The 25,398-nt window shown below is 37.7% G+C and overlaps 2 protein-coding genes and 1 long non-coding RNA gene across 4 annotated transcripts in view; 1 reads left to right on the top strand and 2 right to left on the bottom strand.

Moving 5' to 3' along the window:
• The window catches only part of LOC307155389 (uncharacterized protein), a 148,510-nt gene that overhangs the window by 85,086 nt on the left and 38,026 nt on the right, over positions 1-25,398 (top strand). Inside the window, exon 1 of one of the 2 annotated variants that reach the window (XM_079865988.1) lies at positions 15,554-15,575. The exons of the other annotated variant lie outside the window; for it this stretch is intronic. The gene's annotated coding sequence lies outside the window, so the exon portion shown is untranslated. Of the gene's footprint in view, positions 1-15,553; positions 15,576-25,398 lie in introns of those variants that run through there. 2 annotated transcript variants of the gene reach the window in all.
• LOC307155434 lies at positions 4,822-6,697 on the bottom strand. The gene is made up of 3 exons (XR_013820512.1): positions 6,579-6,697; positions 5,627-5,659; positions 4,822-4,897 (listed from the first exon to the last, which is right to left on the bottom strand). It is a non-coding gene; the product is annotated as an uncharacterized lncRNA (long non-coding RNA).
• l1td1 (LINE1 type transposase domain containing 1) lies at positions 14,509-21,157 on the bottom strand. Its single transcript, XM_079866005.1, has 3 exons — positions 18,386-21,157; positions 17,627-17,686; positions 14,509-16,513 (listed from the first exon to the last, which is right to left on the bottom strand). Exon 1 carries the CDS (start codon positions 20,275-20,277, stop codon positions 19,381-19,383), a length of 897 nt encoding a protein of 298 aa, XP_079722131.1. The 5' UTR covers positions 20,278-21,157; the 3' UTR covers positions 14,509-16,513; positions 17,627-17,686; positions 18,386-19,380.

The raw sequence follows: 25,398 nt of genomic DNA, 5'->3' as shown, positions 1-25,398 counted from the left end.
TCCGCGGATCTAAAGTATCTGTCGCTTAAAACCGTTTTTCTGATAGCTCTGTCTTCAGTCAAACGAGTGGGTGATTGGCACGCGCTATCTGTTAGCCCTGCATGTCTCGAGTTCGGGCCGAATGACTCGAAAGTCATTCTCAGACCGAGACACGGTTACATCCCCAAAGCGATTGGAACCCCGTTTAGGGCACAAGTTATTTCCCTCTCGGCTCTGCCAGCATCCGATAGTGGGGACAGTGATAACCTCCTATGCCCTGTCCGGGCGCTGAGAGTTTACATCACGCGCTCCGCCGCTTTCAGGCGTTCAGAGCAGCTCTTTGTTTCCTTCGGCGGACGCACCAAAGGTCTTGCCGCCTCGAAGCAGAGCTTGTCCAGGTGGATAGTGGACGCGATAGCAGCAGCTTATGCCTCCAAACACCTGCAGTGCCCTCTGGGCATCAGAGCCCATTCCACTAGAGGCATGGCCTCGTCGTGGGCCTGGTCCAGCGGAATTTCTATCCACGACATTTGTATGGCGGCGGGCTGGGCCTCCCCGTCTACATTCGTGAGGTTTTATAACCTGGAAGTTCCTGCCCTACAGGCAAAAATATTGTCGGTATAAGTGACATGTATGCTCTGCCCAGCTCCCGTGTGCAGACTACGTTCATATGCTGGCGCTATTCTGGTAACTACTCAGGGTGAAGTGTTTGACTCAGACCGGCTGTTCCGTTCTGTTTCCTATTTCCCGTTACGCGCTGTTATCGGTGCTGGCCCGCGCTGCTGGCCGCCCGCATTTATTTCTGCCGCACGGGAATTTTTCTCTTCATGTGAGACCGACTATGTCGTTTTCTCCTACCCTTATGAGTGCTTATGTACTGTATGGGCTCGCTCCGCCGGCCCTACTGTTTGTACTGCTATGTTTATAGACCGGCCGCGCCGCTCTATTTCATATGCTGCATGAAGTGCATGTACTACGCTAGCCCGTCTCTCCGACCGGCCACATTTCCCAGCAGAGTGTTTTCCCCGGTTCCCCTGGGATTCATGGGCTGGATGCTCGGCGCACACGGCGTTGACAAAGGGTTCCCGATGCGTAAGCTACTTACGCAATACGAGAGAACCTCTCGTAAGAGAACGTACTTGGTTACTAACGTAACCTCGGTTCTCTCTAGAAGAGGGAACGAGTATTGCGTAACCTGCCGTGTCGCGCCACGAGCTTTTGCGCTTCAGACTGCGAAAACCAGAATTTTAGCCTGTGAGCGCTGAATATATACACGCTGGCCACGCCCATTCTGACGGTTAGAAGGGTGTGGAGGGCGCGAAGCGCCCTCATTGGTTGCCGCGTTCAGAGCGCTCACCGATAGGCTTAAGCAGTTGCAGCCGAGCAGCCAATGAGCACGCTTATACAGCCTGCCTAGGTCTGTCGGCTGCTGCACTGCGTTGACAATGAATACAAAATTAAGGATAATTTTTTGGCTTCAGATCTCGAAGAAAGAAGACTTTCCCGATGCGTAAGCTACTTACGCAATACTCATTCCCTCTTCTAGAGAGAACCGAGGTTACGTTAGTAACCAAGTACGTTTTCTAACTCGCGTGCACCGTTGCCATGGTGACATTTTTGTTTATTTTTCATTCGCGCTCTATCGCCTTATCGTGTTGGATTGTGGGAAATAGTGTCTCAGCAAGTGTACATCGTATGTACACTCGAATTCAGAGAGGATTGTGAATAAAAGTAGTGAAGAATGTAGGGAATGATGTCGTTCACTCAAAATTCGGACACCACTACAAAATGGCCGACACCCTAAATAGTGCACTATATAGTGGATAGGGAGCGATTTCAGACACAGCTCTTGTCATCATGGAGAGCGCAGTTCATGGTTGCATAGAAACGACAGACGCCACAAGAGAACAAGCGAAAGGAGACAGCGGCGCGCTCGCGCTTTCCACTTGTTTTTACACATCTAATGTGCGTTCCATTCGACAGGGTCCATATGCAATGTTCACTGCTCCCCTACTCCCTGAGCACGGTATATCAGTTGAAATGGACTTCACTGACAATAACCGCTCATTTGAAACGCCCAGCAAATGTCATCAAAAAAAGTCAACGACGGAGTCGCGCATATTATGATATAACAAATATATATAGGGCTACATTCATATTTTAATTTTTATTATTATATTATATATTTACAATTATATTGCACTATTTTACAACTACCTAAAATAAAATCACTTTACTTCACAAACTAGCTAAGCTAGCTGCATTCACTGAGGTAAATTATAATCATCAAAAATAGTATTTGTAATATTCACAACAATAACCGTTAAAAATACTGTCATTTGTATAACAATGGCGAAATGTATTACTTACACACATAGCCTACGTAAACTCCTCCATCGTTAGTTATGACCGTTCTGACTGGTGATGACCTCTATGGTGATGACCTGATGCGTGAAATGACAGTTGGGTGTGTGATCATCGCTCTCCACTTCCTGTGAAGTGATGTATCGATGTTCCCTTATTCCCTATGCCGTGCGCAGTGCCCTTCGAACTGAACATGTTCGCTCCCTTCGGATTAGACTCTAATTTAAGATGGTGGAATACCCTGTGAAGTCCACTTCGCAGTCCACAACGCACCTCTAGAGCGACGTCGTTGATTGTTTGAGCATGTGACTGCGCATTTCTCCTTGTTTTCTATTGTTATGCGCAGCATATTTCCCGCGCGCACAAACACAGCCACAGACAATTAATTGTTTGTTCGGTTATCGAAGAAGAGCATGATGTATTTTGAATAAAGTTTTTTTTATTATTATTATTAACTGCTTTGAGGATTGGAAATGCACAATTCATGCATACAAATCTGTATATATTAATAAATGAAGATGATTAAATTAGACTGATGCAAAAAACGAAATTCATGACTGCATTTATTAAGACAAACCTGGTAAAAACGAATGCAGTCTATACACTGACTTGGCTGCTCTGTGAAATGTAATACAACAGTGCCACCTACTGTCTAAATGCATTAACATTAAATCTAACTCTTGCATAGACAAAGGTAAATGGGTTTGTCTATTAGCCTGAAAAAAAAAAAAATTAAAACAATTCAGATCTTGTGCTTCCTCACATTGGAGTCCCGAGTTCATGTATAAAGTTTGGTTTCGATACGTGACAGCGTTCCTGAGATATGAACTACTTCCTGTTTTGGCGACTACGCCGCCGATTTCGTTTGGCTGTGACGGGCAAACGCTTCCAAAAAAAAAAAAATCCTTCTAGTAACTTTTGTAAGGCTTGCTCCAAGGATCATGTACGTCTAGTTTCGCGAAGTTCGGACCAAATTTGTGACCTGTGAAACTTTAGTTTCGCTTTCTGTTCAATCCACTATGGCGGACGAACGACATGGACTTGTGATGTCATCTTCGCGAGCAACTTACACCGGTACTGACCGAACGTTTTAAAGTTGGAACGGTGTCTCTGTCTCAAAGGGCCTAGGCGCAGGAGCTGGCCAAAATTTTTCTCCCGGGAATAATAATAATAATAATAATAATAAGAAAACTTAAGAAGAACAATAAGTGTGCGCTTTCAGCAAGCACACTTAATAATAATAATAATAATAATAATAATAATAATAAATGAACAATACATTTTTAAAAGTTTTTAATAATCTTTATACAAATGCTACTGTTCATCGACTCTTCAATATTGACTTTAGATTTTAATATATTAGTAAGTGTTAAAATTAAGATTAATACAATTAAGTTTTATTATCATTGTTAGTTCATGTGAAATAATGTAGTTAACCAATATCAACAAATGTAACCTTATTGTAAAGTGGTACAGAATCTCCTGAAGGCAGAATCTCAAAGATGCAAAAACATCCTCTAAAAGTTTTGCTTACTTGCAAGAATCGTGTTTGTGATGAGTTTCCAAGAAACAGGCTCATCTTCACTCCTCCCTCTTTTCCACACAATAAAAATCGGTGAAATGAGCATCTCGAACACTTTCTGAACTCCAGCTCAGACTCAACAAGACTCTTTCATTTCCACGAGCTCAAGAACGGCACACAGGTAAATCTATATATACTGTACACATGTAAATCATAGTTCAGATACTGAGGATCATCTTAATAATGCATACTGTCTTTAATCTTCTTACCCAGCAAGCAATTTTGCGTCTAATAGACGTCTAATAGCCGTCTAAACACAGCCCAGACGTCTAGGCTAAAACGAGGCTAATTTTGGGCTGTCAGTGAAAATCTAATAGACGTTTAAACATAGCCCAAGAATAGACAGCTATTGAATGACTACATGTATACGTCTAATAGACGTCTAACCATAGCCCAAGAATAGACAATCAGACAGCTATTGAATGACTATATTTATACGTCTAATAGACGTCTAACCATAACCCAAGAATAGACTAGTCATCAATTAGACAGCTATTAAACGACTACATATATACGTCTAATAGACAGGCAATATGGGTCTAGGCTAAAACAAGGCTGATTTTGGGCTGTCAGTGAAAATCTAATAGACGTCTAACCATAGCCCAAGAATAGACTAGTCATCAATTACACTACATATACATGTAATAGACAACAAAATGAGGCATAAGGATTCTTTTCACTCAAATATAACAGGTTCTCATAAATGAAAATCCATCCAAACTAATTGAATATAAAGGATTTATTTAGAACAATTATATTAACAACTTAGACAACATTCAGACATAAAAATTAACAAATAAAATATTGGAAAATATGTAAAAACTTAAGATACTAAATTTTTTAAGAATTAATTATTAGCTTTATATCCAAAACCACCACCCCCATCTCTTCCTGGTGCTTGTTTAAAATGACCAGAAATTGCATTTTTTATTTCCCATTCAGTCGCCGAAGGAAAGTTGGTCATCACTGCGTCTGCCAAATGAGAAAAAGAAAAAAATTATTGCTCAAGAAAAGCATTGTTGACAATCATTTTTAACTAATTACAGTCATTCACTTTTGCTAGGATGCACACTAGAGCTGGCCAATATAGAGTTAACGGAATATAGATTGAGACTATATAATTTATATCAATATTATTAATAAATTAATATCAATAATTAAACATTTTTGCCTGCACAATGGTGATGCACTAATTATATATATATATATATATACACACACATATATATTTTAGGGGTGTAACGATACACGTATTGAACCATTCTGTACGAGGCTTTCGGTTCGATTTCAGTACGTATTTTTAAACAGAACTGTTCGTTAGACAATTTTTCCTGCTGACCAAAATTTTTTAATTACAAATGTAGGCATGTCAAAAAGCGCGCTCAATGTAAGAGAAATCATAACAAATCGTGACAACAATCGTGCTCTTTCAGGTAGTGACCATATAGACCTGCATTATATGACTGACAGACAGACAAGAACAGTTTGACCTAAAAATATCAAAATTGAAACTACTTCAGAAACAAAGACACCTACATCTTGGATGCCCTTAAGGTAAGCTAAAACATGCCAAAATTTAATTTCAAAGTGAACTATCCCTATAAATCATTCTTTATCACTTACTCATATAACTCTAATGAACATAAAAAGATACTTTTAGGGGTAGTTCACTAAAAAAAAATCATGTAAGCATTTACTCACTTTCACTTGGTTCCAAACCTGTATGGCTTTCTTCTGTTGAACACACACAAAAAAATATATATTTCGAAGAATGTTGGTAACAAGACATTTAATGGTAGTCATTGACAAGTGTTCTGTATATTCAATTGCTGTACTTTGTTGACTGATTGCTGGATAATTTGCGATAAACAGTGTCTTGAAATCGAATAAAGTGGATTACATCATTCCAGTTCTGAGGTTTTTACACTGGCTATATGTCTGTCAAAGAACTCATATCAAAATACTACAGCTGGTTATTAAATTAATTAACATTTTAAGGCCAAAGTAAATTTCTAATCTTCTGATGCATTATGAACCATCCAGAGCAGACCTCTCAGGTCATCTGGGACAGTAGCCAGCTACTTTTATATCAAATTTATAAGTCAAAATTAAAAAAGAAAAGTCAAAACAAAACATGGAGAAGCAGCATTGCGGTTTTTATGCACCATATATCTGAAACAAATTCACTGAAAACTGAATGTATGCTGCATATTTTAATTCTTTTAAATAAAGTTTAAAGACTTTACTGTTTGCCACTACCTTTTATTAATTGGAAAGGAAAAAATATTTTTTTATAATTTCTTTTCATGTTGCACTATGTTGCTGTTAAGTTTATGTAAAGTATACTTTGAAAATTTGCATTAAATCAAAAACTATTATTTCTTACTCCAATCTAAAAACAAAAATATATTGGTATCTTTAATAGTAATAAAAAATAGTAATGATAAGTTTCATAGTTTCATGCTTACCACCTTGAATTTAGATACATTTTAGATTAAGGGCACACAGTTGCAATAACACGTGCAAGTAACGTTAACTTGTTGGAGAAAAATAGTACTCTGCAATGGTAATGTTAAAATGTCGCGGTTTCTACACATTATAACAACTAACTAATTTAAACAATGAACATAACAAAAATAACACGCATACTTACAAGACCGAAGTAGAAATTTGAAGGTTTTCAGAGTGTTGCTCGCCCGTTGCTCTCTGACAGCAGCCTCGTGTAAAATAAAATTGAAAATGGAGGAAATGTTTATCGCGAGATCTGGCTAAAGTGATCTAGTCGCGCAATAGAGAGCCTAAGTCCCGCCCCTCCGCTTCCGGCTCATGGGACCTTACTTCGGAAAAAATATGTATGGAAGTCAATGGCGAGAGATAACTTATCTTTTTATTCCGTCTGAACTGTGCCCTGAATTACACATATGATGTTTGTCAATTTAAAAGGTAATTATGAAAGTCAAGAAAGTCGCAGTTTGTCATAAAACAGAAGAGTAACGTTTAGTTTTATGTGAAAATCGCTCAATGAACTACATCTCTCGTCTCGCACTATGTACGTCACAAGATCCGTTGCTCGTATGTGTGTATTCTGGCTCAAAACACTCAGGCATGACGGCGTTGCGTTACGATTATAAGGTAAGACTATAGAAAAAATGACAGACGTTAGCTTCAGTAAAGTTAGCTTCATTCATTGAGAGAAAAGGTATGACGTCGCATGTGCGCCTTCTGGGTTTGTAGTCTTTCTAATTACGTATTTTCACAGTCTTATACCTCAGCAGTTTTACATCAAGCTGCGACTTTCTTGACTTTAAAATGTATCTTTTAAATTGATAAACATCATATGTGTAAATCAGGGCACAATTCAAACGAGATCAAAATATTTGTTGTCTCTCGCCATTGACTACCATACAATATTTTTCCGAAATAAGGTCCCATGGTGGTCGACCGGAAGGGGAGGGACTTAGGCTCTCTATGCCAGTAGTCCCAGTCCCAGTAGTCATGTCTCAGTAGTGTTTCGATTGTGCCATCTAGCGGTTGAGAAATGCAATTGCATTTGATTTAATTTGAAATGACAGTCATATCGTAGATTGTGTGTGAATGTTATGTTTATGTGTGACAGCAAACATTAAGCTGTGTGAGCGAAAACATTTTTAAGACTAATATTCTTATACTAGCTCGCTGGTCTGAATCAGGGCTATAGCCAAGCCGTACGTAGACCAGATTGCTTTGATTTCGCCAGGTGGGCTAAAGCAGACCGCATAGCCCGTCCAATTCAGAGCTAAATCGTGACTACAGATCGACCATGTCGTAAAATGTCACATTGAACCTTGCAGATATCATTACCAATGCGAACATGATGGAATATCAACCATTTCATGCACTGCCTGGCAAAAAAACTAGGCTACAATTAATCAGTTTTGACTAAAAGTGGGCTACAATAGCCGGGTCTGAATACGAGCTAAATCGTGGCTACGCACAGCCTACACATAGAACATATAAAATAAAGCAAACCAAACAACTTGTAATCACATCTGACTTTGCTTACATGATGGAATATCATACATCTCACAAGTTATTTTGGAAAAAAATACATTTATCCAGATTAAATGTTATTTGGGCTAAAATTGGGTTACGCATAGCCGGGTCTGAATACGAGCTAAATCGTGGCTACGCACAGCCTACACATATAACATGTAAAATAAAGTAAACCAAACAACTTGTAATCACGGTAGACTTTGCATACATGATGGAATATCATACATCTCACAAGTTATTTTGGAAAAAAAATACATTTATCCAGATTAAATGTTATTTGGGCTAAAAGTGGGTTACGCATAGCCGGGTCTGAATACGAGCTAAATCGTGGCTACGCACAGCCTATAACATGTAGCCTAAAATAAAGTAAGCCAAACAACTTGTAATCACGGTAGACTTTGCTTACATGATGGAATATCATACATCTCACAAGTTATTTTGGAAAAAAATACATTTATCCAGATTAAATGTTATTTGGGCTAAAAGTGGGTTACACATAGCCGGACTATATCGGGTCTATATTTAACCCAGACGTTGAAAAGACGGCTATTGCTTGCTGGGTATTTTAATCTGTCACAACTGTATTGAGAACTTTTAAATTGATTTCTGAAAGTGTGTTGATGTTCTCAATTTTTATTTTATTTATCTGATCTACCACAAATTCAGCACAGGGCTGCGTTTCCCAAAAGCATAAGCCTAAGACTTAAGTAGATCGTAAAAACGATTGTACGACTGATCTTAACACTTGAAAATCATCGTAGATCCATGAGTGCTCTGGAGTAATTGTAAATCCCCAAGTGCATCGTAAGAAGACAGTTATGAGGTCACCTGCAGGACAACCGGCAGATTACACCTTTATTCAAGTGCAATGTGATTATAAAATAAGTTTTTTTTTTTTTTTTTTTTTTGTTAACTGAATGTATAAATGAAATAATTTAAAAGGTCAGAAAACTAAAAAAAAAAAAAAAAAAAAAAGAAATAATCAAAATTAAATGAATGAACAAAAAAAATGTAATAGGCTATGCTTCAAAGACTGGGAAAAATAGGAAAAAAATCTGTCGCTGACATGCAATAAAACCAGCCATGTATTGGGCTCCTCCTCCTCCTCCTCCTTTTTTTTTTTTTTTTGACTGCCCTTATACCTGCTGAAAATAATATTTTTTCCACCTCCTCTAAAATGACATTGATCTCCTCTGTTTGAAAAAAAATATTTTATTCGTTTTTTTTTTGGTTCAGACATTTTGCTGGTGTCTCCGAGTTGTGTGCTTTTTTAGATGATTGACCTCGTAGAAAATGCACATCAGGTGAAAACAATTAGGCTAAACATTTCAAAATACAAGCGTGTGCTGCAATTACGAGCCATTCTACAAGGTGACATTTCAGCTCTTGACAAACGGACAGCGACTCTTAAAGGCAGGGTAGGCTATAGGTAGGATTTTTCCCAAAAAAAAAAACACACACAAAAAAAAACAACCTTCTAAATTTGTTTAAACTGTCTTTATATACCAATACATATTTACAATGTAAGTAATCTGAAAAAGAGAGTATAAAAATCGAGTGTCTGTAGACCTCTCCCGACTGTTGTAAACACAGCTAATTATTTCCATTCACTCCACCCCCTCTCTTCTGAGCTCCTTCCAAAGCCACGCCCCCAAAACACATGAACGCTCAGCTGGAAGACGCATTATTTACCTGAGACGAGTGGAGAGGAAGGAGCGCAGTGCATGCAGTGACATCATGTCAGAATCACATGTAATAAAATACCTAACTTTATCACTATAAATATAAACAAATAAGATGGCTTTTAGTACTCACTATCAAGCTAGCATATCGATACGGGTAAAGTTTAAAATATATTTTGTTTGATTCGGTAACGATCACCACAGTTTTATAATGTCTTGCTTACAGATAAACAGAGTAACATACACTCAAACAACACCTTCTCACAACTGTATTGCAGACACAAAATAATATAACACACACACACACACACACACACACACACACACACACACACACACACACAACATAGTGTGTAAGACACACACAGATACAAGATAAAGAAATCAGTAAACATAGGTGGAGAATATAACAACAAACAAAACGTGAAAAAAAAACGTGCAGGTGAGCATATGGTAACAGAGTTTAGATAGAGGGTAAAGCTAGGTCTAAAATAAGCTCCTCGGCGCTGTGTACTAGCTGTTACACATGCATTTTGTTATCTAAAGTTAAATTTGGCAAAATTCAACAAGACACAACTCTCAACTTGAGCTAGGCCTATTGATTATTTATCGTCTCTACTCTGGCTCGCTAAGTGTAGTGGACACCAAAGTTACTCTGTTATAGCTACGACAGTGTAACGTTAGTTATGCTATAAGTTATGTTAACGTTAGCTATATTAGGCAGTTATGTGTGCTTGGATACATGCTTCATGAAAATATTAACATATACAAAAAAAAAACATTTCCATCAAAATGAATAAAGCAAGATTACCTGTCCAGCAGAAATAAACAAAAATAAACACAAGGCGTCACTTTTCATCCCCTTTAGGTCCCTCAGTTCTCACCATCGCTGGAAAGCCACACCGATATTTACTCTTGTTTGATTTCTTTGTTTATCCAAATGCTTTTTGTTCATTGCCTTTTCTAGTACTGTCTGTCTTTTTTGCCTGGTTTGCCTTCGCTGACTGCATATGCAGGTGCTTTAAATTTTGAATGCTCTTTCTTTCCGCACCTCTCTTGCACTCCTCAAATCAAACGGTGTCGGGTGCGCGCATATGGGCAGATCTTGTAGCAACAGGGGTGGTAGCCATGGTTGCGAGAGGGAGTGACAGTCGCCCAAACCAATCAATTGTTTCGTCCCGGATGGAAATAATGAGCTGTGTTTATTGCAGATTAAAATGTCTACAGTCACTCGATTTTTATACTCTCTTTTTCAGAGCACTTACATTTTAATTATGTATTGGTATATAAAGACAGTTTAAACAAATTTGAAAAAAAGTGTTTTAGAAAATCCTACCTACCCTACCTTTAAGTACAGCACAGCATTTCTGTGAAACGCACGTGAAATAAACCCAAACGTTCGTAAAGTCACCCGTAGAAAATGCTCGTAGGTAGTGATGTTACGTCTGACACCGACGCTCCGAAGCTTGCTTCAAACTCGAACGGTCCTTGCAATGAACCACTGCTTCGGAGCTTGTATCATTACGTCACTAGTCACGTGAAAATGACTTCTGAAGCAAACACACTGGTTCACTCCTGTAGTGAACCACCTGACTGCTTTGACAGCCCAATCCAGTGTTGACAGGTTTGAAACCTGGCAGCTTTATTTCTTATAAAAGTATAGAAAAACAACATAAATAAAATAAATATATAAAAACCATTACAGAAATTATATTGGATTTAATGGTTTTCATGGGAATTGTATTGGTTGTAATGGGAATTATAGTGGTCTCTGTGGGTATACTGATATGTGTTGGGTTGTATTGGTGGGAGCATTTAAACCTAATGGAATATGTCCCAAACACACAACAAAAAAGAATTCTGTAGTGGTTTAAATGGTAAAAGCCAATGGTTCCTATTTTAATAAACCATTAGAATTTCTGTGATGGTTTCCAACTTTTTTAAGCTGCATGGTCTGATCTTCTGTCCTTGTCTAAAGAAATAATTACACACACACACACACACACACACACACACACACACACACACAAATCATGCTTAATGTTTTATTATCAAGGTGAACACATGAAATTCATCAGTATCTGTAAAATTCACCTACATAAATGCGTTTCAGAGCACTAACACTGTTTCAGCTTTGATCGCCTCGGTAAACACGTCATAAACGGGGCGTTACTTGCATTTTATGGTTGTCAGCTTTGTTGCATTACATTTACTTCACCAGGAGATGGTGCTGCAATTTCTATCTGAATGAAGCTTCAAGTAATGAACCATTTTCGACACAATTGTATCAGAAAGCAATAATGCTTCGAAACGCTTCATTTGGCCATCACTAGGAGTAAGTGCTAAGATCCATCATTTATCACAAATAAATGTGTTGTTTTCTAGTTTCTGCTTATTTAATTTCAATTTGAAAAACAATCAAATGTACACAGACCTGCGCACATAGTGAAATCCCCAGTGTTAAATCAACTCTGCAGATTGGGACCATACTCTGAACAGAGTGTTAAAGTAACACTAAATCAGTGTTAAAGTTAATGTGATAATTTAGTGATTAATTGAGTGATGATTGAGCATTAGTGATAAACACCTGATGATAATAAGCAGATTCTGAAGGATTCCCTTTAAACAGTTTTTCTCTGCCTGCTTTAACTGTTTATAAAACATTTGTTATGGCAATGAAAGCACAGAGAAACTGTGTTTAGTTGCTGATTGTGTTATCATCAGGTGTTAATCATTAATGTTCAATCATCAATAAATTAATCACTTCATTATCTCATTAGCTTTAACAGTGCAGGAGAGTTTTTTTTTTATTTTTTATTTTTTATTCATTTATTCCAGGCAATGGCACAAAAAAGTACAAGGTAGACAAAATATAGTTCCCGGTAAGTCATATAGTGCAAAAAAAAGAAGAAAAAGAAAAAACAAGGAAGAAGAAAAAATAAGTAAATAAAAAAAAAATAAAATAAAAAAATATATACATTATTCAAATATGACGATCGAATTCTGCCTGAAAGGGAGTGGGAAGAAGACAACTTATTTAATCCCACCCCAGTTCCCCATTTAGTGATTAATAATTGAGCTTCATTGTTACTTTGCTCACAATGCTCACAATAACAAATGTTATATCATGGTGGCATTACCACAAGTAACAAGTAATTTTTATAACAAACAATTTAGACCAACAATGTAATAAGAATAAACAATGCTAACAATGGTAATGGACAATATACCAACGATAGTAATGGACAATATACCAATGATGGTAATGGACAATTACCAACGATGGTAAGAAACACTGAGCACATGTTAACCTTATGAGACAGAGTACAGCAGCAATTTGACTACAATGTAATAGAAATAGACAATGCCAACAATTATAATGGACAATATACCAACGATGGTAATGAACAATATACCAACGATGGTAAGGAAACACTGAGCACATGTTCACACTATGAGACAGAATACAACAACAACAACAGCAATTTAAATTAAAGACCCTCATCTCTGTATTTTAACCAGACCCAATGTTTATATAACAGTTTAAATTGGTGAATAGTTTGGCATTGCTTTTGTTGCAAGTCCAGTTTGTTCCAGAGTTTCACTCCACATACAGACACACAATAATATTTACGAGTAGTTTGAGCTCTCGGTAATGAAAAATGTCCTAAACCTCTCAAGTTATGAGCTCGCACTGGAATTTTAAAGAAACGTTGTAAGTTAGGCGGTAATAATTTGTTAAATGCTTTGTATAAAACTATTGATGTATTATATTTTACAAGATCATCAAATTTTAGCAACTTTGACTGCGTAAACAAATTATGAGTATGATCTAGAAAACCAACCTTGTGAATGATCCTCACAGCTCTTTTCTGTAATATGATCAGAGGATGTATTGTGTTCTGGTAAGTATTTCCCCACACTTCTACACAAAAAGTAAGATATGGTAGTACCAGGGTTCATTTAAAACTGGGGCTATTGCTGTTGTAGAAGTTGTTCATTATCTTATTAACTAGTCTATTGAAATGTATTGTGAAGCTCTAAGTGTCTGTCACTCTCTTGTTCTCAGGATGAGATCTGCACTTCTCCTCGTTCTCCTCGTCACTCTGATGTTCACTGATGGATGGGATTATGTCAGACCCAGCAATTATCAACATGGAACTTATCCCTGTGAGAGACGTAGGAATGGTGATGTTTATGATGAGTTTGAAGATAAACATATTCTCTCATCTAATTTCAACAAAAGAAGTCGACGTGCTTGGGCAGATTACCTAATAGATAACGACCTTTGTGGCAGAGTTCATCTCCAGTCCTTTCTCGATGAAGACAACAACAATAGTGTTAAAAAAATCTGCCGTACAGGAGGTGTCAGATACAAAGGCAACATGTGCATCAGTAAAAACAAATTCTATGTGTACAGAGTTGAAAGTTTCTATGATTCAAATGATGTGTGTCAAGTTCAGTTCAAGACTGAGTGGTCTCATGTGATTGTAGCCTGTGATGTTGTTGGCAACAAGTGTTTGCCTGTTCACTATCATGGACAAACTCTCAGTCGACCACGCAAAAATGCTGAGGCCTGCGAGCCACGGACCTATAGGGATGAAGCAAGGCCGTTCTATAGGCTACAGGTTTGAAAAGTGAAAAGTTAGTAGCATGTAATTTCTACTTGATCTCTATAGGATGTTTCGTATAAGCATCATTATCCAAGACGAATGCAAACATGTTCATAAGCTTCACTTCTAACATCTAACATCACTTACATCTGCTTTTAGTCCTTTCAGGTCTGAGATTCTTTATTTTTGTGAACGCTTCATTTAACCTGTCCATTAGTGAATCAGTGAATGTGGGATACATTTTTTTTTTTTTTTTGTCATATTTCAAAGAGGTTCCCTGAAATATTGGATTGGATAAATAATTGCTGTTTAATTCTGTTGTCAGTTCAATTATAGACATTTCTATGCTTTTCCATGTGTAATTTTGAAAACAAAAAGATTTGTTCAAGCTGTTTTATATTCTTTGAAAATAACAACTATGTAAAGGTATGGTGATATGATTTTGCAAAACCAAAGTTGTGTTATTCCTGCTAATAATATAAGATATTACTCTCTGTCAGTGTGAGTGTCTTACTGTACATTCCCACATCATATGTCGACGGTCAGTTTGGCCGGTCTGTGTGTCTCACACTGCATGTGATCCTGAACAAACACACAGACACAGAAAGAAGTGAACGTTTGATAATGTTCATGCATTTATAATGAAAGAGAAGTAATAATGGGAAGCTGAAAGTCAAGCTGTGACACACAGGGGTTTTTAGATTTTGACAGAAGGGGGTTAGCCTTTGCAAGCCAGTCGCTAACCCAATTCCGTCAAAATCCAAAGATGAGGGATTTGCATTTAAATCTATCGGATGACCCGCTATGGTGGCAAGCGACGAAGAGTTGGTACCCTACCCTCAACGTCATGGATGTCAGGGGGAAGTGTTATGGATGTCTTATGGATGACCAAACGGCAGTGTGTGACGAATAGGTGTGAGACTGTTGTCAACTACTGTATTTATGTGGAAGCCTAATTTTAAAAGTGTGATTTAAAAACGTAAAAAAAGGAATTAATGAAATCTTAAAATGAAATCTATAGCACACTTCATTTTGTTTTATTGTTTCATTTCTATAATGCATAAGCAATTATTATTTTGATAATCGATTTGTTGGTTGATTTTTTCTTTGATTAATCAAATTTTAAAAAGCCAGATTTAAATTTCGAACTGCAGATGGCACACATGCAACATGAATTATGTTCATTAGAAATGTATTAAGTCTTCTTTGAAGAAAGAAAAGCCTTGTGTGACGATCCATCAACATCCTCTCCACTTTCTGGCTTGACTTTTTTTGCAAACAAAAAGACAAAAAAAGACAAAAAAGAAAGGAAGGTAAACCTATGTGAGTACTTTGCATTTTACACCCTTTACAGAAAGTCACATGGTCGCTGTGAAGTGTTACCAGGAGTGATTAAGAGTTTCATATTAAATCTCAAAGGGGAATAACACTGGCTGTCATTAGCTGCCAAATGCGGCTTTAATGAGCTCAACGGCTTGGCAGAGATGTGATATAAACTCTCTCTAAGTGTCTGTCACTCTCTTGTTCTCAGGATGAGATCTGCGCTTCTCCTCGTTCTCCTCGTCACTCTGGTGTTCACTGGTGCCAGTTTTCCCTGCCAGAAATCTTGGAATAACAATGCTTATAATCAGTTTGAACACAAACATATTCTCTCATATGATTTTGATACAAACATTCGAGATGCTTGGGCAGAGTACCTAACAGAGAATGGACTTTGTAGCAGACCTACTCTCCAGTCCTTCCTCCGCAAAAACAACAAGGATAGCATTATAGATATCTGCAATGGAGAAGGCATCAGAGACAGAGACAACCTGTGCACCAGCAAGGAACTGTTCACAGTGTACGCTGTTTGAAGCTTTGAAATAGATAATCAGTGTATAGTTTACCATCTAAAAGAGATTGAGCGCTATGTGGTTGTAGCTTGTAACGTCATTGTCAACCAGTGTTTGCCTGTTCACTATGAGACACCCTGAAGTCTCTGTTGCTGTTTATCACTGTTTTCAGATACAATTAAAGCAATTTCTAGACATTTCCATGTGTAATTTTGAGAACTAAACTATTTTTTTTCTAGCTCTTTTATTTTCTTTAAAAATACAATTATGTAAAGGTGTGGTGTTATGGTTTTGCAGAACCAAAGTTGTGTTATTCCTGCTGAAAATAAATGATCTTGCTGTCTGTCAGTGTGAGTGTCTTACTGTACATTCCCACATAATGGGTCGATGGACAGTTTGGCCGATCTGTGTGTGTCTCACACTGTGATCCTGAACAAACACACAGACACAGAGAGAGGGGAACGTTTCATAATGTTCATGCATTTAAAATGAAAGAGAAGTAATAATGGGAAGCTGAAAGTCAAGCTGTTTGACACATTAAACCAACCAGAGGTCTGAGGTTCAGAGCGCTTTAAAATGACTGAAACAATGATAAATCAAGATATTTCTATTTACATTCACCCCCTCAATTACTGTATTTAGGAGGAAGCCTAATTTTAAAAGTGTGATTTCCAGACGTAAAAAAATAAAAAAATAAAATAAAATAAAAATGAAAGAATCTTTAAAAATGAATGCATATTTTTGTAGTTATGCCAATCTCTAAAATATTTCATCACTTAGAAATTGTGTGTTGAAATGTTTTAAACATCATTATCCATTAAATCAAGAGTGTAAATTTATTGGTTAAAAAGAGCAAGATCACTAAAGAACATTCAGCTCCTAAAACCATAAAATTTAATTATTTCAACTTTAATTGTAACTATTTTAGTAACTTATTTTAATCTATGATCTTGTTATTTGACAAACTCATGTTAATCGACTACACACATACAAATATAAATGTACATCTTTGGAGATCTTAAAGGCAAGGCAATGTTTTGTATATATAGCACACTTTATTTAATTAATTTTTTTCATTTCTATAATGCATGTACAACAATTATTTTGATAATTGATTTGTTGGTTGATTATTTCTTTGATTCATCAGATTTTAAAGCCAGATTTGCATCCCGACCTGCAGATGACGCTCATGCAACATGAATTAACGAGTGTGGAGTTAAATGGGTTTTATGCATAGCTGCACTACTTCCTGAACTTCAGGCAGGTCCTTTGTTTCCTGTCTGACATTATTGGACAAACTGATTAATCCAGGTGGTAAGGCACACCTGGATTAATCAGTTTGTCCAATAATGGCAGACAGGAAACAAAGGACCTGCCTGAAGCTGTGCATAAAGCCCATTTGGTGATCAGAAAAGCACAATGACAGGGTGTCAATTCCTGTTATTGTTTTACTACTTTCAAGATGATTTCAGGTCGTGTTTGTTCATTAGAAATGTATTAAGTTTCTTACCAATAGGTTTATTGTTTAAGAAGAATGCTTACCTTAAACTTCTATTGCTGTTTCTGAAAACTGAACATTGTTTCAAATCTTCAATAAAGCTCCTGTTGACCAATGAAACAATTCAAGAAATCAACATTTAATCTTTAGAAATTAAGTTTGAAGTTGGAAAACTGCTTTTGACTGGAGCCTATATTAATGTTTAAACTATACATACACACAATGTTTATTTGCTCATTGTACAGGTGAAATAAGTAAAGTAGTAAAACAATTAGCATTTTAGTTGTATTTTTTAATTTTTTTCATTTTGTTATTAAATGAAACCAATGAAATAACCTGGGGTTAAGTGCTTTACTTAAGACACAATACCTAAATGTATCCTTAATAAGAAGAGAGTTAGCGCCTTCCTAATTGTTATGTTCTGTTTTATTGTACTGGCCCTTTAAGTAAATCTGGGGTGCGTTTCCCGAAAGCATCGTTGGCCAACTATGGTCGCAAGTTCCGTCGTTACCAATACAGTTCAATGGACATTGCGATGAACTTGCGACCATAGTTGGCTAACGATGCTTTCGGGAAACACACCCCTGTACAGGTGCTCGTGAGAAGGCGCACTGACATGCGTAGTGAGAGAGTTCAGTAAAAGTGGATTTTATATTACACAATGTATCTTCATTGACTGAGAAACATTACAACACTAATCAGTTTATACATGCAAAACAAAGAGAACAAAACTAAATGTAGAGCTCCTCAAAATAAGTATAGAGAAAGTGAAAGTCAGGAGCATAAAGCCTGGTCAGACTCACTGGGGGCTCCTCTTCCAGGACAAGCGTCAGCTCTGTCCACTTGTCCTCTTAGCTCTGGCTGACGCGTCGAGTGACAGCTCTCCGTCTGCGGGGCCTTCACACGATTCCTCCGCGGTCACAGGTGGTGAAACAGGCTCTGGGTCCGGCTGTGTTCTGGACCGGACGATAGCGTCCCTCCAGTTTAATCCAGAGTTGTTTCTGGAGTTGTTCTGGTTGGTTCTTTTGTGGTACTTCTTCAACCTTTTTTGCACTATAACAACAACCTTGTTACATGCTGCCTCTTTGGCTAGGCTATATGATCAAATCAGAACACATGGTAATCATTCTTTTATCAAAAAGAATGCTCACCCCTCGTGCGTTTTTCCCAGAAAGGATTTCCTGATCCAGGAGAGAAGAAAACTGTACTCAATGATCCAAGGTCCAGTCAGGTGATTATAGTAACAAACTTTATTAAAATAATCAAATGAAAAGAATACTTGTTACAGATTATAAATGAGTACTAACTAACAGATGTAAAAATAGCTAAAGCTGGTAGGCTTCTGCGTCTAGTAAAAGCTGGCGTACTAGATTGTTGATTGCAAGGAAGAGCAATAAATCTTCCTTTGTTCGCTTCTTATATAGTCTTGAATTCAGCTGAATTCAGGTCCTGCCTTTTAATTGTTTTCCACTCAGCATAGCTTTTAGCAAAATGTCTAACAGCATAGCTCTAACAGTCTTTGATACTAATCTTCCGCACAAGCTCGAGCATCTCCGCTTCTGATATCTCACAGAAAGTAGGTGACTTCCTGTTCTGTTGTTGTGCTCCAGAAACAAACGTTGCGTAGGAAATGCCATTCTGATAAGGGCCTTTGACAGGGCCTCTGACACCCCCTGTTGGCATTGACGAAGCTTTCTGGTTTCTAAATCTCACTTTTTTCCCTATAAGCCTTTTTGTTTTTTTACTGGTTTCACCCATAACATCTCTCACTTGAAATCTATCAAGATTATCTGAAAAATTAGTGCAATATACTGGGTATAATACAATCACCCTCGATCTCATACAAGCGGTGGCTGTTTCCATCAGATTTGCACAGCATTAATTTGACCTGTTTAATTTGATCATTAGTCATCCCGGATAGGGAACATGACCTCTTCAGACTCCACATCACCTGTCGGTACCACTGACAGTCCACTGGCTGCCATCGGAACTCGAGCACCGATCTTGATACTTTCATAAGCTTGTCCAGATTGTACTGGTTAACGGCAAATGGTATTCCCCTGTCTGCCACATCCCTGGTCAACCGTACCACTGCCCATGACCCTGGGATTTCCTCCACCAGAACTTTCTGTTGGGACATAAACACAACCATATGCATATTGGTAACTGCTAAAGTCACCTCCCATCCATTGTCTGCTATAGGTTTGAGTCCGAGAGAACGGTGAGCTCTGTCCAGCGGTGGTGGGCTCGTGAATACCTCAGCCATTGCTTCCGCCAGCAGCTCTGAAACAAATACGGTAGGATCTTTGCCATCCTCGCTCCCCTCAGGTACATTAAGGATGCGCAGATTAGATCGGCGCGATCTATTCTCCAGGTCGTCCAGACGATCCAGTAGCAGAGTGTTTTGAGCCTTAAGGGAGCTGATTGTAGATTCCGCTGCCACGAGACGCTCAAAGTTTTCTCCTGCGATGGTTTCTGTTGATGTCAGTCGACTTTGAAAGGAGTTTACGGTCTCGCGTAACGCATCCACCGAGGTTTGGAGTGGTTTTACAGAGTTTAGTATCAGGGCAGCCATGTCTTCTTTGAGAACTTCCCGTTGTTTAGCTAGTTCAGCAATAAGTTGTGTCATGGACAGAGAGTCGTCCATGTTTCCCTCCGAATCTTGGTTTTCATCTTGAGATGACGCAGTTACCATGCTCGCTAGTTTGCTAGCCACGCTGGCCTTTTTCGAATGGCTTCTCTGTTTAGGATTAGCGTTACTCGTTGTGCAACGGTTAGCTTGTAAACTCTTCCTTAGTTGTTTAATTGGCTTTAAAACGGCCTTTAAAGTGAAATTCACTGCAAAAGGTGTGTATGAAAAGGAAAAAAATCGGGAGACCGTCCGTTTTGCTGCCTTCTCCTACATCGTCACACCGGAAGTCCCTAATCTGGAATATTAAGAATCCCAATTGTAACTGGGCTGCACATTTACATTGTGAACCCCCTTTCTGTTCACATAATCCCCTTCATTGAGGCCTTGATGGCAGTCTATAGTCTATGGTACCAATCACGTTAGTGAAGCCTGAGTGACATACTGTAATCGGCATGATCAAAAAAATTTGCTTTAAAAAAAACTGCTTTACAATATTGGGTCTTAAGTGGCTTGGAAATGCCCAAAAAAATAAATAATAAAAATAAACTTTTTTAAACCTAAAAGCGCCAGGTAATCTCCAAATGACATGACAGACAGCACTTTCCATCAAGTTCTCCGCATCTCCAATAGTGTAAAGGAAAGAGCCACTCGCAAATAATCTTAGGGCAATGCAAACAGTTTGTGCTGTATTTAAAGCCAGACTCCGACAAGTCGAAAATAAATGTGCGTTTCCAACAATTTAATAATGTAAACGACAATCTCACGAGTCACGAGAAAAAAAAAAACATCTCAGAAAGTGCACTATCGCACTGCGCTGGACTTCCCGTATCAGCTCCGCTCATGAAGCCGGGATCTAATCCTGTTTACATGAAATAAGCCTGCTCCCGGGCAGGTTTAAGCTTGCGCAGCTGTTGCTATGACAGCAAGTCCAGGATGAGCTTCGAAGAACCAAACGATCCAAGATCATGCCAAATCATCAACAATCAAATCCAGCTAACAGAGTTAGCGATGTACGAAGAACGAGCCCCAGGTTTCCATTTTCTGCTTACCTTAAACCTCTATTGCTGTTTCCTAAAACTCTAAAGCTAAATCTCCTGTTTACCAATGAAACAATTAAAGAAATCAACATTTGATCTTTAGAACTGAAGTTTGAAAAAACACTTTTGACTACAGCCTGTTTGAACATTGTTTCGAATCTTCAATAAAGCTCCTGTTGACCAATGAAACATTCGAAATTGATCTTTAGAAATTAAGTTGACGCGTCCAAATGATCTAACGGCGCGGGCGGGTATAGATATATACACTAGATGTCGCCTTGGCTACGGTTTCGTTCCAATGAACTGCAGTAGCCAAGGCGACATCTAGTGTATATATCTATACCCGCCCGCGCCGTCAGATCATTTGGACGCGGCTGTGTTCAAGAGATAACAACGATATAAATACTGTTCGTTTTCTCACACAAACCGCTCGTTTCGTGTCTTAGGCCATCAATGTGTACTTACGATGGGGAATTGTTTCATTTGGACGATGGGGAATTGTTTTAATTTGGACTCTGTGCATGCTCTTTGAGGTGGTGACCATAGACCTGCATTATATGACTGGCAGACAAGAACGGTTTGACCTAAAAATATCAAAATTGAAACTACTGCGGAAAAAAAGACACCTACATCTTGGATGCCCTTGAGGTAAGCTAAAACATACCAACATTTATTTTCAAAGTGAACTATCCCTTTAATATCTGGTAATAGACATCTAATTGTTGGATTTAGGCTTGTTAATTACATTCTGTTGCATTCATGTTTTTTTGTTTTTTTTTAATGATGATGTCAAGTAATTTCAGTTGATTATGTTGTATTATTTTTTGTTTAAATAAGTTCTTGATAATGTTGTAATGCATGACTGTATAATATGTGTATGTATTATGATATGCTCTCTGTCCCATTTAGTAACAGTGTAACGCTATACATCTTGATTTAAAATAATTTAAAATAATTCATATTCCTATTTTCCATCCATATTTCTATTTCATTCTTTCTTTTCATCAAAACATCCTGATACAAAAAACCTCCACACATTCCACATTTTTATGCACAACCATTTTCAGCTACAGTAATAATAATCAGAAATGTGATATCACGATTTTATGTGTATTAATTATGTGTGAAATTCCAAACTCTCTGACAAGGCAATCTCTATATGGGTTATGTGATTGTTATCGTTTTATAAAAATATATATAAAAACATGTCTGTATTAAAGTATAAATGATTGATAAACATGTCTTTGGAATGGAATTAAATAACAAGTACTTCGGATGTCTTGTTTGTCATATTTATTTTCATAAAGCAACAGAACCGGCGCTGATGGCCTCGTGGTCAGCGCGCCGACAAGTATAGCGCCGTTGCCCTCGGGCGTCCCGAGTTCGAGTCCCGGGCGGCTCGTGGACCTTTCCCGATCCCATCCCCCGTCTCTCTCCCACCTCACTTCCTGACAACTCTCTAGCGGCCCTTCAGCACATAAGAACAAAAAGAGAAAAAGCACGGACTTACTAATTACGAAACTTTGATGTGGTTGAACAGGTGAAACAGTCACAAATAATTCCTCTGAGTTATGAAGGAAGAGAACAGCATTACAGTTTTCAGCGCGTCCTCCTCTGATTGCTGTGTTGTGACTGAAAAAGTGCGTGCAGGAGCACATGCGCAAAACGTAGGTTTGTAAAATGACCTTTTGTAAAATGACATATGATAAAATAAAAATAATTCATATATAATTTTACAAAACGGTTTTGCGCATGTGCTTCTGCGCGCACTATTTCGAATTTACGTATGAATGTGCGTTTTTGACGACAGGGGACCATGGGCTGGGCCACTCGGAGGTTGCTTCCGGGAATAGTACTGCCCTGTATTAAAAATCACTACATATAATTGTTTAGAAGGTTATAGTGTGCGTTATTTGTTTTCTCTTTAACTTCTTTCAGCTCTTTTCATGTTTGGGGGGTCGGATTGTACAAATTATGAAATATTCGATATCCCAATTTTGCATATCGTCCAGACAACAATTTGGATATTATCATCTAAACGATGTATCGCCCATCTCTAATTATCAGCTAAAAAGAGTGCAAACCAAAACAAAGAAATGATTTCAAATCAACTTTATAGTGGTAGTCATGGAGTTATTTAAGCCAATTATGGTTGATTGTCACAGTTTATACAATGACACAATTCTGTGCATGGTAGCTTATGCTTTTTGCAAGTGCAGTTCCCTCCCACACATTTAAGGGTTTTGCATTGGCAGTGCACCAGCTCTAACACACTCTGTGGTGCTGGGGGCAGTGTCATCCAGTGCACTAAAATTATCTAGTAATGTGCGCTTTCTGTGTTTATTTATCTGAATATAATTCAGTTGTTTATCTAACACACAGACACGGACAGGACAACATCATATCTCTCCACACCCAAATGACTACAGAGGTGATCGTTGACAATCATCACATCAACAGCACCATGATGGAGCAGGTCAAGATCATGGAGTTGCTTAGTATCCACATCACAGATGACCCATCTTCATCTATCGACACCACCAGCAGAACCTGGCCAAGAAAGTCCAAAAACCTCTGCACTTCCTCCCACAGTTGAGGAAGGCTCATCTCCCAAAAATCCATCCTCTTAACTTTCTATAGAGGAATCATAGAGAGCCTCTTCCTCCACTTACACAATATTACTATTTTAATTAGGGATGAGTCACGATTTTCGAATATTCGATTAGCTGATTTTATTATATAATAGGATGTGCGGGATGATTGTCTTCCCCAAAGATTGTAAAAATCCCCATGTTTTAGTTGTGGTTATAAGCCGTCTACCAGGACATGTTCAGAGCACTTCATGCTTCCTTCAGCAGACAAGCTTTATGGAGATGCTGACTTCATTTCCCAGCAGGATTTGCACCTGCCCACACTGCCAAAAGAACCAAAACCTGCTTCAATGACCATGGTATCACTGTGTAATTACTGTGTGATTTCATGTAATATTCTAATTTTCTGTGATTTTGATTTTGGGTTTCATAAGCTGTAAGCCATAATCATCAAAATTATAACAAATAAAGGCTTGAAATATCTCCCTTTGCATGTAATGAGTCTATATAATATATTAGTTTCACCTGTTAAGTTGAATTCTTGAAATAAATCAACTTTTTGATGATATTCTAATTTTATGACCAGCACCTGTATATGGAGTTTACAACATGCATATCCTCATCTGCATATCATTTGCATATGATTATTCATTCACATGAAAACATGTTTAACGGTACCAGACATTAGGAAAATATGGCATACGGATGTGCCGTTACATTTCATTAATAAAAATAATTTAGTAGCCTATCCTTGCCTTGTTTTTGAATGAATAAATCAAATAGTGTAAAATACATTTCAGAGAAAGTTTTTCTCAATCTTTTCCACAAATAGTATTTTTAATTGATTTATATTTTTAATGGAAACAGATAGACCTTGTTGTGCATTATTTGCACGAAACCATTTTCTCAGACAATCTGCTATTATCATGATAAGCAATTAGCTAAAACATTAAAACACAGCATGCCAGAGGAAAAGTGTTCAAAAGCATTGCATCCACAACAAATATATATTTATTGAATATAAAAATGTTGTAATTATTTCATGTAGTTAAAGTGCTTAACACCATTAATGAGAATGGCATATTTAATCTAAATGTTTATATCAGAAGTAAAACATATAGTTTAAATCATTATTTTATTTATTTAAACTGTTAGCCTATTGTGAACATGCACTGTATTTATGATTAGGACTCATAATAAAGATTTACATTTGAGGCTAAATGGATAAAACACCTCATTTTTACCTCAGTATTACTGAACTACATTACTAAAATTACTTTTTTAATGATTAAAGCAAAATTTTAATTTCAAGAACGCAGCTTCCTCACTGTCATGTATTTTGTATGGATATGCTACCCGTACCTGGGTGACGTCATTATATAGTTCAGTTAAGTAAACTATGGAGACCCCACTGTGAAAGTCACCTCGTGTCTGTGTCATTCTTCACTTTAAGTATAACAAACATAACATGGTGTCAGAAGTGGGATAAGAGACGACAATGTGCGTGCAAGATTGCTGCGTGAGGCAGACCTCACGTTGGAAAAAGCAATCGACAC

This window comes from Squalius cephalus, assembly GCF_949319135.1.
Source record: "Squalius cephalus genome assembly, chromosome: 3".
In the NCBI taxonomy this organism is placed as follows: Eukaryota; Metazoa; Chordata; class Actinopteri; order Cypriniformes; family Leuciscidae; genus Squalius; species Squalius cephalus.
This window is presented reverse-complemented; position numbering and strand designations above follow the sequence as displayed.